This window comes from Callorhinchus milii, unplaced genomic scaffold (assembly GCF_018977255.1).
Source record: "Callorhinchus milii isolate IMCB2004 unplaced genomic scaffold, IMCB_Cmil_1.0 Scaffold5, whole genome shotgun sequence".
Lineage (NCBI taxonomy): Eukaryota > Metazoa > Chordata > Chondrichthyes > Chimaeriformes > Callorhinchidae > Callorhinchus > Callorhinchus milii.
Genome location: NW_024704746.1, coordinates 5,511,489 through 5,524,617, shown reverse-complemented (window position 1 = coordinate 5,524,617; position 13,129 = coordinate 5,511,489). Strand labels below are relative to the sequence as shown.

The following is a 13,129-nucleotide window of genomic DNA, read 5'->3' as shown; positions in this document are numbered from 1 at the left end:
TCCTGGGGCCGAGCCAGGGGGAGGGGGAAGAAGGTGACCAAAGGGCAGGTTGAAAAGAAAGGTCTTCAGCCGAGACCCGAAAATAGGAAGAGAGGGGGCGAGGCAAGGGAGTGAGGAAGGGAGTTCCAGAGCCTCGGGGTGTAGTGGCTGAAGGCACGGCCGCCGATGGTGGAGCGGATGATTCGGGGGACAAGGAGGTGACCGGACCCGGTGGAGCAACAGGCACTGTTGTGAGGAGAGAGGAGGTTAGAGAGGTCGGGGGGTGCAGAGGAGTGGATGGATTTGAAGACAAGAGTGAGGATCTTGAAGTCGATCCTCTCTGGGACAGGCAGCCAGTGCAGTCTGGCAAGGACTGGGGTAATCGGGGAGCAGATTTTGGTCCGGGTAAGAATGCGGGAGGCAGAGTTCTGGATGACCTGGATTTTATGAGGAGGGCATTTGAATAGTCCAGCCAAGAGGTGACAAAGGCATGGACCAACTGGAGCATCAGCATGGCTGCTTTTGGAGTGAGGTATTGGCAGAGACAGGCGGAGGTGGAAGAAAGCGGTGCTGGTGAGGGACTGGATGTGGGGGAGGCAGGATAATTGGGGGTCAAACCTGACGCCTAGGTTGCGTACGGGTTCAGAGAGTTTTAGGGGGAGTTCAAGTAGGTGGAGGTGAGAATCATGCGATTTTAGATGTTGATGAGAGCCAAAGAGTATGAATTCCGTCTTGTCAACATTTAGCTGAAGGAAGTTCGCGCTCATCCAGCTCCTGATATCTGACAGGCAGACTGACAGAACATCAGGGGACTGGGGGTCGCAAAGTGAGGTGGAAAAATAGAGTTGGGTGTCATCCGCATACATGTGGAAGTGTACCCCATGTCTGCGGATGACATCCCCAAGAGGGAGCATATAGATTGGGAATAGGAGGGGGCCAAGGATGGATCCTTAGGGTACCACGCAGGTAACCGGGTGAGAGCAGGAGGAAAAGCTGTTTGTGCAGATGTACTACTGGCAGTTCATGAGGTAGGACTCGAACCAGGCGAGTGCGGTCCCACTGAGGTGGATGACGGAGGAAAGGCGGTGGAGGAGGTTGGCGTGATCGGTCCAGGAGGACAAGGAGGCAGAGGGAGCCCTGGTCTCATCCAAAGGATGGCACCTCCGACAATGCAAAAACCCCCAGCACTGTGTATTTTGTGCCAATTGCCACGTCATACATCACTGTGCCCTTGGCCCGCGCCCTCGCCTGCCTCTATGATGTAACTGCCTGCATTTTAGTGATGATCGCTGCTGCCCCTGCAACCAGTCCCCAATAGAGGGAAGAAGGAGTTGGAGAGGGGAGGAGAGAATTGGTATCTTTTTAGCCAAGAGCTGAAGTCAAACTCAAGTGAGAGCACCCTACTGCATCATCGTGACACTTTCCATTGACCCAACACACACATACACAACCACACAGCAAAATACACACCAACCAAAACGCACGCACACCAAATTCCATACAGGAGTGCGAAAACGCACACGCAAAATTGGCCCACCCAAGCAAAGATGCAACACACTCGGAAATAAACACGCACACGCTAAAACGCACACACATGCGAAGCACATGCAAACACACACACAGACCCAAACGTACGCAGAAAAACAAATACGCGCACAGACAAAAACGCACAGGCATAAACACGCAGACACGCATTTGCACGTGTATGAGTGCCACAGGTCGCTAACCCTTGCTGCCATCAGCGTTCCAGTGGACAGCAAATAAGTCCAGGATTTGTGGAGGGAGTCAGCACACAGAGAACAATAAGGCAGGTCCCACACTGAGCTGAGCTGAGCTGAGCTGGCTGCCTAACTCAGAGAGAGCGGAGATGGAAATCAAAAGAGAACATCCATCATGTAATCTAATGTACCTTGAAAGTAAAATACAGGCAGTTCATAAAGGCAGGCGGGGGCTCGGGCCGAGGGCTCAGTGATGTATGACGCGGCTGGATTCAGACTGAAGCCAATGCCAAGTCTCAGCCAGTCGCTCCCCACTCGGCACAGCCGCCGGCAACAGCAGAATAAATGTCCATTATTGTTACGACTACCTGGCAACTGACAGGTGAACTGAGCTTCTGTGAAACCAGCGCATTAATCACAGGGTGCTGTAAGTGCTGGATATTAATTTATGTCATTTCTGCTAAGCCTTGCAGTGCAGAGAGAGAGAGAGAGAGAGAGAGGACTGTTACCACTCGCAGCAAGCTCTCCTTGCACCAGGCCAGAACCAGCTCCATCTTATCACGAACACCACTGTTTCTGTTAACCCCTCCGTTTTCCTCCCCAAAAGGTGTGTGTGTGTGTGTGGGGGGGGGGGGGGGGGGGGGGGGGGGGTCAGGGTATTGAGATGTTAAACCAAGGTCCCATCTGCCTGTTCAGGTGGATGGTAAAGATCCCATGGCGCTATCCGAAAAGAGAAAGGAGTTTCTCTCTCCTGGTGTCCTGGCCAACAATCCCCCAAATGAAATTAGTCATTCACTCCATGGCTGTTTGTGGACATTGCTATTCGCAAACTGGCTGTCGGGTTTCACCCACAAAATACACAGTCACTCCACTTTACAATAATTATAATAATCCTTGCATTTGATATAGCAACTTATCGTGTTGTTGAGACGTCCTAAAGCGAGTCACAGGATAAACTGTGCAGTGGATTGACTGTATATTTTGTGGGCGAAACACAGCAGCTAATTGCGCACAGCAGTGTCCCACAAATAGTTGGGGATTGAGTGACCAAATGTTTACTTTTGTGGTGGGAATATTGTTACAGTAAATCCTGTGAAGTGCTTTGAAATGTCTGAGTGATGTGAAAAGGCGTTGTATAAAATGCAAGGATTATTATTAATATTCTTGGAACAGGGGGTCAGTGTATTGCACAGAGAGCTGGTGTGATGGACTGTGAGGCTGTGTCACTGAGTGGGGGCAATAAAATGACAAAGCATACCTGAGAGAGAGAGAGCAGGCCTCGGTAAGTGAGTGTGTGACAGCAGCGAGGCCTGGCTCTGATCCAGCTCTGATTCCCCGGCTGACGATTTAACCACAGGCAGCAATTAGCTAAATGGCGTTCGCTTCCTTCACAAACAGTCAGGCTCGTTAACACCCAACAAGGTTTAAACTATCTCCAGTCACACTCCGACACCCCTCCCACTACTCCCCACCACCTCACCGCTTAATGTCATACAATCATAGAATCTTACAGAACAGAAAGAAGGTCATTCGACCCATCCTGCCTGTGCCGGCTCTTTGAAAGAGCTGCTAACTAGTCCAACTCCTCTGCTCTTATCCAACATCCAATTCCCTTTCAAATCCGCTACCACCTCCCTTTCAGGCAGTGCATTACAAACTATAACAACTATCGGGGTAAAAACAATTCTCCTCGTCTCCCCTCTTTAGCCAATTATCTTAAATCTGGGTCCTCTGGTTACCGACCCACCCACCACAGAAAAGAGTTTCTCCCCATCTACTCTATCAAATCCCCTCATGTCCTCCCATCGGGGGGGGGGGGGGGGGGGGGGGACATCTCAAAGCACTTCACAGGATTTATGTAAAGCATAGTGTCTACGTATGTTGCAGGTGAACAAGGCAGTTAATTTTCACACAGCAATTTTGCCCCACAAATTGAGGGCAGGGTATCCTACTGCTCAGCTACTGTTAACCCTGCAAGCTAAAGTCTCCTTGGCTCTTGCCGACCTGCATCTAATACTTTCCGAAATTAAGCAGGATTTATCCCACAAAGAGAGCGCAGATTCCATTCCAACAACCTATCTCTGGAATCTCCACGTGTAGATGGGATGCATGGAATTCTCAGTTTGCTTTGGATGCTCAGATACCCGGATGACCATTTTTTTTCAATATCCCCACAAACAGCCGTGAAGTCAATGACCATCACAGGTCTGATCCCATCTCTCACGCACAAACAGACACACAAACATAGACACACTATCACACACTCACACAGAAACAGACACACAAAATACACAGTCAACCCACTTTACAGTATATCCTGCAAATTGCTTTGAGATGTCTTAACGATGCGATAAGACGCTATATCAAACGCAGAGATTATTATTATTACACACATACAAACACTCACACACAAAAACATACTCACACCTACAAACACAAGACACACACATACACCCACACCTCACACGAATCAGACACATAAGCACACATACACAAATACATACATACACACTTTACAGCAGGTATATAATTCCCCCCAACCTTTGTGATGTATGGAACATTCTTAAATTCAGTCTTAATTTAGAAGCTGGGCTTTTCAGAGCAAACCAGGCAAAACCAAGTTCCAACTTAGGACCAGCTTCAAGAATTCTCCACAATTCTGCACAATTGGAAAGATCACAAACCAATGGACTTTTTCCTTAGGCAAGTTTCCTTACTCCACACGCTTCTGTTATCTAGCAGTAACTAGGAACCCGGTTGTTTGTCGAATGGCAGATCACTTTCCGAGAGTAATAACCCTCCAAAAAAAGATATGGTCACTCAATACCACGACTGTTTGTGGGACACAGCTGTGCCCAATTGGCTGCTGCGTTTCGCTTACAAAATATACAGTCAATCCATTTTACAATATATTCCGTGAAGCGCTTTGAGACATCTCAACAATGTGATCAGGCACTATATCAAATGCAAGGATTATTATTGTTATTAATATCACTCTCAGACTTGGACTGGTCATACCTCTTGGTGGTGGTGGTGGGTGGGGGGGGGGGGTGTTGGGGGGGTTCTGAGCTTAGAGGAAGGTTGGACTTAAAGAGCAATTACCCACCCCACCACCCGTAACCAGTGTTTTGCTGCTTATCTAGAGAGTGAGTGCTCACTGGCACACCAGCCTTGTGAGAGCCAGTTTAAGGGAGACGCATTAATGTTGTTAGAGATACAGTTACTGTCCTGGGGCCCTTTCATTTCCAACTGAGCGTGTTAATACACTTCCCTCGCTCTGTCAGACTCGCTCGCTCCCTCCTCCCAGTAATACGATCAACAACCACCCATTAAACCACACAGCCTAGATTCAGAGGCTTGTTATTTGGTCAGGCAGATGCGGAAACCCATCACTCTGCTTCAGAGTCTCCAAACTAGACAGAGTTACACATGGGTTCGAGGTGCTGCACACCTCAGCACTGCACTGGAGCATCAGCTTAAATGATGTGAATCCAAGTCCCAACGTGTGGCTTGAACCCACAACCTTCTGACTCACGGGCTAAAGCGCTACCACTGAGCCAGACTGCTTCCCCCACTGGATTAAATGTGGATGGTTCAAGAAGAATGAGACTTTACGATGTAGACAATGGGGATCGACAAAGGATTAGGCAGTAAGTCACAGAGCAGAATCTATCATACAAAGCTCTCACTTGGGTTAAAAATCCCACCTCACCAGGAACTTTTTATTGGTCAGCCGGGTGTCTATGACCCATGCAGAAACATATCATCGTGAATAAGAGTATCAAACTGAGAATTCCATGCATCCCACCTACACGTGGAAATTCCAGAGATAGATTGTTGGAACGGAATGAGTACTCTCTCCCTGGAGACACATCCTGCAGGTTGGCAAGAACCAAGGCTTGGGGAACCCTGGAGTGTGCATTGGGGTAACTGCTGGAGTCTAACCAGCTAAAACTGCATAGCTTGCCATTAATATCGCTGTCTGGCAAGCTTTCTCACTGCTTGTCCAGCGAGGACCACCCGACCCATGAGGGCTTTGGCTTGCAGGGTTAACAGGAGCTGAGTAAGAGGATTTGCTGCCCTCAGGGACTGGTCTGCCCTTCCAAGTCATCAGCAGTGCCCTGGAATACTCTGGACCCGCCTGGCTCAGGAATCGGATTGGAGTTCATCACAGAGGGTGGGTTCGATTCTGACATTTTGTTTCAAAGGAGACCCCCCCCAATTGGTGTATCGTTTCTGGGGGCAATAATCCGTTCCCAAAACAATGTGGTCACTCAAACCATGACTGTTTTTGGACACTGCTGTGCACAATTGGCTGCCACATTTCGCTCATAAAATATACAGTCAATCCACGTTACGGTAGTATACTCTGTGAAGCACTTTGAGATGTCTCAACGACGTGATAAGGTGCTGTATCAAATGCAAGGATTATTATTAGAGTATTAAGATATGGGAAGGCGAGTGGTAGAAAAATTCACATCGACTATGAAAATTCAGAAACCAAATCTCCCGGCAGATCTTTTCCCTCCAATACCTGCCCAAGTGTGACATGGGATTGAAAAGGAGCATTGATATCAATGCTCCAGCTTTAAGAGTGCAGAGAGGGAGAGAGAGGAGGGGGAGAGAGAGTGAGGAGATAGTGAAAGTGAAGAGACAGAAGACAAGAGACAAGAATATGAGAGAAAAGTGAGAGTGTGAGGGAAAGCCGAGTAGAGAGAGGGAGGAATGAGAGTGATGAGAGAGTGAAGAGGGAGGAAGGGTGAGCGGAGAGTGAGGAGAGGGAGAGAATGTGAGAGAACGCTTCAGTAGAGCAAGAGTGAGAGTGAAAAGACAGAGAGAGGGAGGAGAGAGGGAGGGAGGAGAGAACGAGGGAGACAGGGAGATTCAGAGAGAGAGATGGAGAGAGTGTGTGAAGGACAGCATTGAGGTGAGGGGTTTGAGACTTGGAGGTTGGTGTGTAATTGGCTGACAGTGAGATGCTGAACCACTGAGGTGAGACTGAAAGCTTACACCAGGGAGAGCAGAGCTATGCGTGTGCAGAACTCCCCTGACCTGGCAATGCTAGACAGGGAGCTTTTACAGTGTCTGTCGCTGAAGTTCATTAACTTTTATGATCTCAGCCTCTCGTATATAACCACAAGCAGCTCCCAAAGCTCTGAAGGGCCTTTATTCTCACCGTGGCCAACTCAGTGCAGACTGAGCCCTTCCCCCAACCCCCACCCACACGCCTTTGTGTTGTCTCTGTGAAATGACCCATTCTGAACAAGCCTGATTTATCTCCGATTTCCTAATCTCTCCAGCCTCTTATTTCCCATTGTGGCCCTTGTTTTGTGTTGACAGAGAGGGAGCATTGCCAGCTCCACACAAACTTAACTCTCAGACAATCTCTCCCAGTCACTCCTCCCACTGTAACAACCCCTCTCATTCACTCCCACTGTACATACTGTACAGCCCCGTGTCACCCTGGCTCAGTGGTAGAACTCATCGAGTCAGAAAGTTGTGGGTTCGAGCCAGGGCAAGAGTTCGGTGGCCAGGACACAGGGAGAGAGAGAGAAACTCCCTTCTCTCTTCCAATTGGACCACGGAATCTTTAACATACATCTGAACAGACAGACAGGACTTCGGTTTAACATCTCATCCGAAGGACGGCACCTTTGACAATGCAGTGCTGCCCCCAGCACTGCACTGAAGCATCAGCTTAAGCTATACGACGCTCTCACCTGGGAAAAAATCCCACCTCACCAGGGACGGGTACCCACAACCTTAATAATAATCTTTGCATTTTATATAGCCCCTTTCACATCGTCGATACAACTTAAAGCACTTCACAGGATATACTGTAAAGTGTAGTGACTGTGTATTTTGTGGGCGAACACGGCAAACAGCTGCGCGCAGCGACTTCCCGCAAACAGCCACGGGGTGAGTGACTAATTTTATCTGGGGGATTTTCAGCCAGGACATGGGAGAGAGAAACCGCCTTCTCTTTTCCAATCGCACCGTGGGATCTTTAACACTGACCCGATCAGGGAGATGGGACCTCGGTTTAACATCTCAGTCAAAGGACAGCACCGCCAACAATGCATAGTCAGCTGAGAGTGTGTGATTCCAAGTCCCGGCGGGGGCTTGAACTCACAACCTTCTGATTCTGAGCCAGGCTGACACACACATACACACACACACACACACACGACAGTACTGAACCTGTACAGTAAGGTATCATCTACACACAGCAGCCAGCTAGAAGGAGCGGGTGCAGAGAAGCGCAGTGCAGATGCCACTAAGAAATGGATTGCCACTGACAGGGCAGGTCGCCCGCTTGCAATAATCTTCTATTGTTCCTGGGCGAAATTCAGCCCCTCCAGAGAGATGACACGATAGTGCCTTTGGGTTGAGATAAGGGCAGCCATTCTCCCCCCCCCGTCCTGAGTGGCTGAGATATGCCTTTGCATTGTACAGTACCTGCTTGCCTTGCACCACAATCACAGCTCATTAAAAACCACACTGCGTGTTGTGTGTCATTCATCAAACACTGAGCACACGGAGGCGTCCCTCAAGGAGGTTGGGGGCCAATTATTTCTCACCCAGCTGTGTTTTTTTTCCCCCCAATAAGACCCGTCCCAGTGAAAAACAGGGGAGAAAGAGCTTTGAAAAGATGTGGATTACATGTTGTCAGTGGATTTCACAGCAACACACGCTTTCTACACTTCCCAGCACAGAAAATAATTGGATTTCATGCTGTTTTTGGTGATGAAACACATTGTTTTCAAAGGCACAAATTCAGATACAATTCAGAATGGAACTGTAGGGAAGGAGAGAGAGAGAGAACGAGAAAGAGGAAGAAAAGATAAAATCAGTGACTGAGAGAGCAACAAAATGAGAAATCATGAGAAAGAGAGCGCAGAAAAGGAGTGGAAGAAAAATGAATGAGAGAAAAGAATAAAGTAAGGAAGAGAAGATGAAAGAAAGAGAGATAAAGAAATGATAGAGAAAGAGAGGGGAGAGAGAAAAGAAAGCGAAAGAAGAAAAATAGAGAAAGGGAAAAGAAAGAGCAGGAAATGAAAGGGGAAGAGAAAGAATTAAAGCGAAAACTGATGAATGAGGAAGGAGAGAAAGAGAGAGAGGGGGAAAGAGAGAACAACAACATTACATTTGTATAGCACTTTTCACGTCGGAAGGACGTCCCAAGGTGCTGAAGCGGAGAAGGGGGAGAGAGAGAGAGAGAGAGAGGAAGAGGGGAGAGAGAGAGAGAGCGCGAAGGGGTGAGAGAGAAAGAAGGGGTGAGAGGGAGAGAGAATAGGGAGGGAGAGAGAGAGAGAGAAGGGGGAGAGAGAGAGAGAGAGAAGGGGGGGGAGAGAGAGAGAGAGAGAAGGGGGGGAGAGAGAGTGAGAGAAGGGGGGGAGAGAGTGAGAGAAGGGGGTGGGAGCTGGCCCCCATTCTCCATGCTGTCAGGTTGGGAGATGTTTGCGAGCGCGTGTTGGCCATTGGAGGCACTTGTCAGTTTGGCCGCCGAGGTTCCACAGCGCGTTACAAAACGTTCCAGGACGCTACCCCACGTGAAGGGCGCTGGATAAATGTAAGTTGTTGTTGTGTGACGTGTGCAGAGAGGTTACACGGTGTGTGACAGGTACAGAGAGAGGTGACGCAGAGAGAGGGTATTGGAGTCCGGGAGCCAATTCCCCCACTCCCCTTTCCCTCACACAGAGACATACGGTGCGTGACATGTGCAGAGCGCCTCACACTGAAACAAGCACCCAGACCAAGTGTCTAACACTCACATATTATTGTTATTAAATAATTATTATAACAATCATTATTTATTTAAAAATAACTGGTGAACAAAGTATCAACTTTCTAAAAAAAAGTAGCTATTTTAGGAAGCTCAAATATACAGTACTAACAAAAGTAACATCCATTCATATGTAACATGGGCAGTGTTATTGGGTCTGGCTGACCATCACTGTAAGCCATTTAGAAATTACCTCTCCATAGTGATTTAAACTGTAATTGCATGACAATAATAATCATTATTATAATAATCCTTACATTTGATATAGCACCTGAACACAACATCGAGACACCTCAAATCGCTTCACAGCATATACTGTAAAGTGTAGTAACGCTGTATTTTGTGGGCAGCAGTGTCCCACAGACAGACATGAAACAAGCGATCGATTTTATTATGGGGGGATTGTTGGCCAGGACACCGGGAGAGAGAAACTCCCTTCGCTTTTCCAATAGTGGCACAGGATCGTTAACGTCCAATTGAATGGGCAGAAGGACCTCGGTTTAACGTCTCATCCAAAAGACAGCACCTCCAACAATGCAACACACCCCCAGCACTGCATTGGAGTGTCAGCTTAGACTATGTGATTCCAAGTCCCCAATCTGGGAACCCACAATCTTCTGACTCAAGAGGCTAAGAGTGCAACCACTGAGCCACATGCCACAATTTGAAAGAGAGTGAGAGAGAAAAGAAAACCGCCTGAAATGTAGTCTTAACACCAGAGGGTTTAAACCCATCACAATGTGCGTGTCTTTTATAGGGTCGTGTAACTGTGACCAGTTCTCTCACCCCCCCCCCAATGGAAAAGGGAAACGCATGTTAACTGCAGGAGATGACGCGTGTGTGGATGTGTAACTGTAAGGAGCCTGGCATTGATGTGAATCACCGCTGGGTTTTACTATCACTGCCCCGTTCGTGCCAGTCCCCCAAGGACACACTGACCAGATCACTAAACTAAAGCAGCAATAAGAAGGAGGACCACAAGCCCAAAGCCGCACAGCCTGGAAGCTCGCTATCTATCTGCCTCTACGCCTCTATGGATCACATACACACACACACACACACACACCCAAACACACACATGCACAATCACAAACCCCAAAACACACACAGACTCACACACCAGCACGCATACACACGCCAGTAACATACTCACATACAAACACCAGTAACTCACACATCAGCACACACAAAGACATACACAGCGCACACAGTAAGACATCCAAGCATTACTAACACACAAAGATATCAGTAACACACACACACACACATCAGTAACATATACAGCACACATACACATATCAGTAACATACACAGATATCAGTAACACACTGTCTACAGTGAATATTCCCCCTTCCAAACACACTTTTAGCTGTGTTTTTTTTTAAAGAACAACTTTTTTAGGGGGGAGGAAAGGCATCGAGAGTTGTGCTTTATTTGTTCCTGTGACCCCCTGCACTGACCTGCCCACTCCTTGTGTCTCACCCCTCCCTCACACACAACTTTTTAATCACATTCAGACCTGCTGGCGGCTTTCTCTCTTTCTCTACCATCCTGCCTGCCCCACCATTGGTGATTGTTATTCATCAGCTTTAACAGTGAGACAGACAGAGAAAGACACACACACACAGATAGAAAACAGAGACAGACACATGGAGACACACAGACAGAAAGCAGAGACACACACACACACACACAGAGACAGAAAGCAGAGACAAACACATAGAGACACACACACACAGAAAACAGAGACAGACACATAGAGACACACAGACAGAATGCAGAGACAGACACATAGAGACACAGAGACAGAAAGCAGAGACACACACACACAGAGACAGAAAACACAGACAGACACAGAGACAGAAAGCAGACACACACACACAGAGACAGAAAACACAGACAGACACAGACAGAGACACAGAGACAGAAAGCAGACACACACACACACACAGAGACAGAAATCAGAAGATTTCAAGAGAGACACACATACAGACAGAGACTCGCAGAACCAGAAAGAAACAGATTACAGAACTAGTTAAGAGAGAAAGAGACTGAGCCAAAGAGAGAGAGACAGACAGACAGATAGATAGGGGGTAAAAGTGCAGCTTAGCAGCAGAAAACGCACCATACAAATGGGGGAGAGGGTGTAGTTTATCACAGGAACCTGTCCAGCCCAGCAATGTTACAGCCAGGAATGTTCTAAGGCAGTAGTGTAAATGACTGAAGTTACATTACTCACCAGTTTTCTCCTTGATCTCACACAGGACACTGAAGAGGGCTGGCTTCATCCTGTGGCAGTTCAGAGCGTGTTTCCTGCAGGGAAAACAGCACACATTCCCAATAGGAACACACAAACTCCACATTATATTAAATTGTTTAATCTTAAAAGAATGTGGGGGAGGGGAGGGGAAATCCTACTGTTAGGATAAGTGGGGGACTGAGCTCTCTCTCTCTCTCTCTCTCCCTGTACAGAAACTCCATTGGTATTACATGATATTCTTATTGTTTTCATCTTTAAAGAGGGAATGCCACAGTTACACACTGAGAGGGGCAGCTGAGCTCTCTCTCTCTGCCTCTCTCTGCACAGAAACTCCATTCATGTGGGATTCGATTTGGTTTGAATCTTAAGATGAGAGAGGAGAGGAGAGGAGAGGGAGAGAGAGAGAGAGAGAGAGAGGATCTCACCCTTAGGGTCAGTGAAGATCTTTCTCTGTGTCTCTCCCACACACACACACCCCCACCCCCCCACCCCTGTCTCTCCCTGCCCACTCACCTGGCCTGGGCTTCATCGAGACTCTGGTCAGTGATGGTCATGATGTGCTGAAGGATGTCTCCAATGTCCTGCTTTCTGCCCTCAGCCTCTGTGTCCTGCAGGTGTGGGGGGAGCCCAGGTACACTGCCCCCGGCCTGGGAGAACAGCAGGCGGGGCTGATCCTGCATGTTGCAGCCTCTTTAAAAGCCAAGTGTGAACTCACTCACTCCCTCACTCCCTCCTCCCCACACAGACAGCAGTCTCCAGGTCACAGCAAAGCCCAGGGACGGACGGCTCAGAGGGGAGGACCTCACTGGACCAGGGGAGTGATGGGGGGGGGGAGAGTGAGGAGGGAAGGAAGATAATGAGATGCCAACAAGGATTTGATCCCAAATCTCTCCCTCTCTCTCTCTTTACTCTGTCTCTCTCCTCTCTCTCTCTGCTAAACAGAACACACAGTGTGTGTGTGTGTCCCACTCACTCACTCACCCTGTGCTTGTAGCAAATTGCTTTCTCCACCCAACCCCCCCACCAACCCCTACCACCCCCTACCACCACCAACCCCCCCACCACCCCCTACCACCCCCTACCACCACCAACCCCCCCACTCCCCTTTCTTCTCTCTGGAGAAGAAGAGTGAGTTGAGATCCAAAAGAAAATACACCCCCCACCCACCCCCCCACCCAAAGCAAGGCTCTCCAGGTAGGCAAAAAGGCAGGGAAGGCAGGCAGGGCAGGGCAGGGAAGGCAGGCAGGGCAGGGCAGGGCAGGGAAGGCAGGCAGGGCAGGGCAGGGTAGGGTAGGGTAGGGGTAGGGTGGGAGCAGAGCAGATCAGGAGACTTTGCTTTGAGAGATGCTCTGTTGGACTGGTTTGCCAATGCTGGTGCTAACCACT

The 13,129-nt window shown here is 48.6% G+C and overlaps 2 protein-coding genes across 2 annotated transcripts in view; both read right to left on the bottom strand.

The window, feature by feature from the left end:
* Nucleotides 1-11,033, bottom strand: part of LOC103184810 (pre-B-cell leukemia transcription factor 1-like) — a 43,298-nt gene extending 32,265 nt beyond the window's left edge. The window contains exon 1 of the mRNA XM_007903020.2: nucleotides 11,003-11,033. Within this exon, the coding sequence (XP_007901211.1) occupies nucleotides 11,003-11,033 (31 nt within the window). The remainder of the gene's footprint in view (nucleotides 1-11,002) is intronic.
* Nucleotides 11,034-11,714: 681 nt separating this feature from the next.
* On the bottom strand, nucleotides 11,715-12,549 carry LOC103184809 (pre-B-cell leukemia transcription factor 1-like). The gene is made up of 2 exons (XM_007903019.2): nucleotides 12,257-12,549; nucleotides 11,715-11,796 (listed from the first exon to the last, which is right to left on the bottom strand). The coding sequence occupies exons 1-2, from the start codon at nucleotides 12,421-12,423 to the stop codon at nucleotides 11,715-11,717; spliced, it is 249 nt and encodes an 82-aa protein (XP_007901210.1). The 5' UTR covers nucleotides 12,424-12,549.
* Nucleotides 12,550-13,129: the final 580 nt, after the last annotated feature.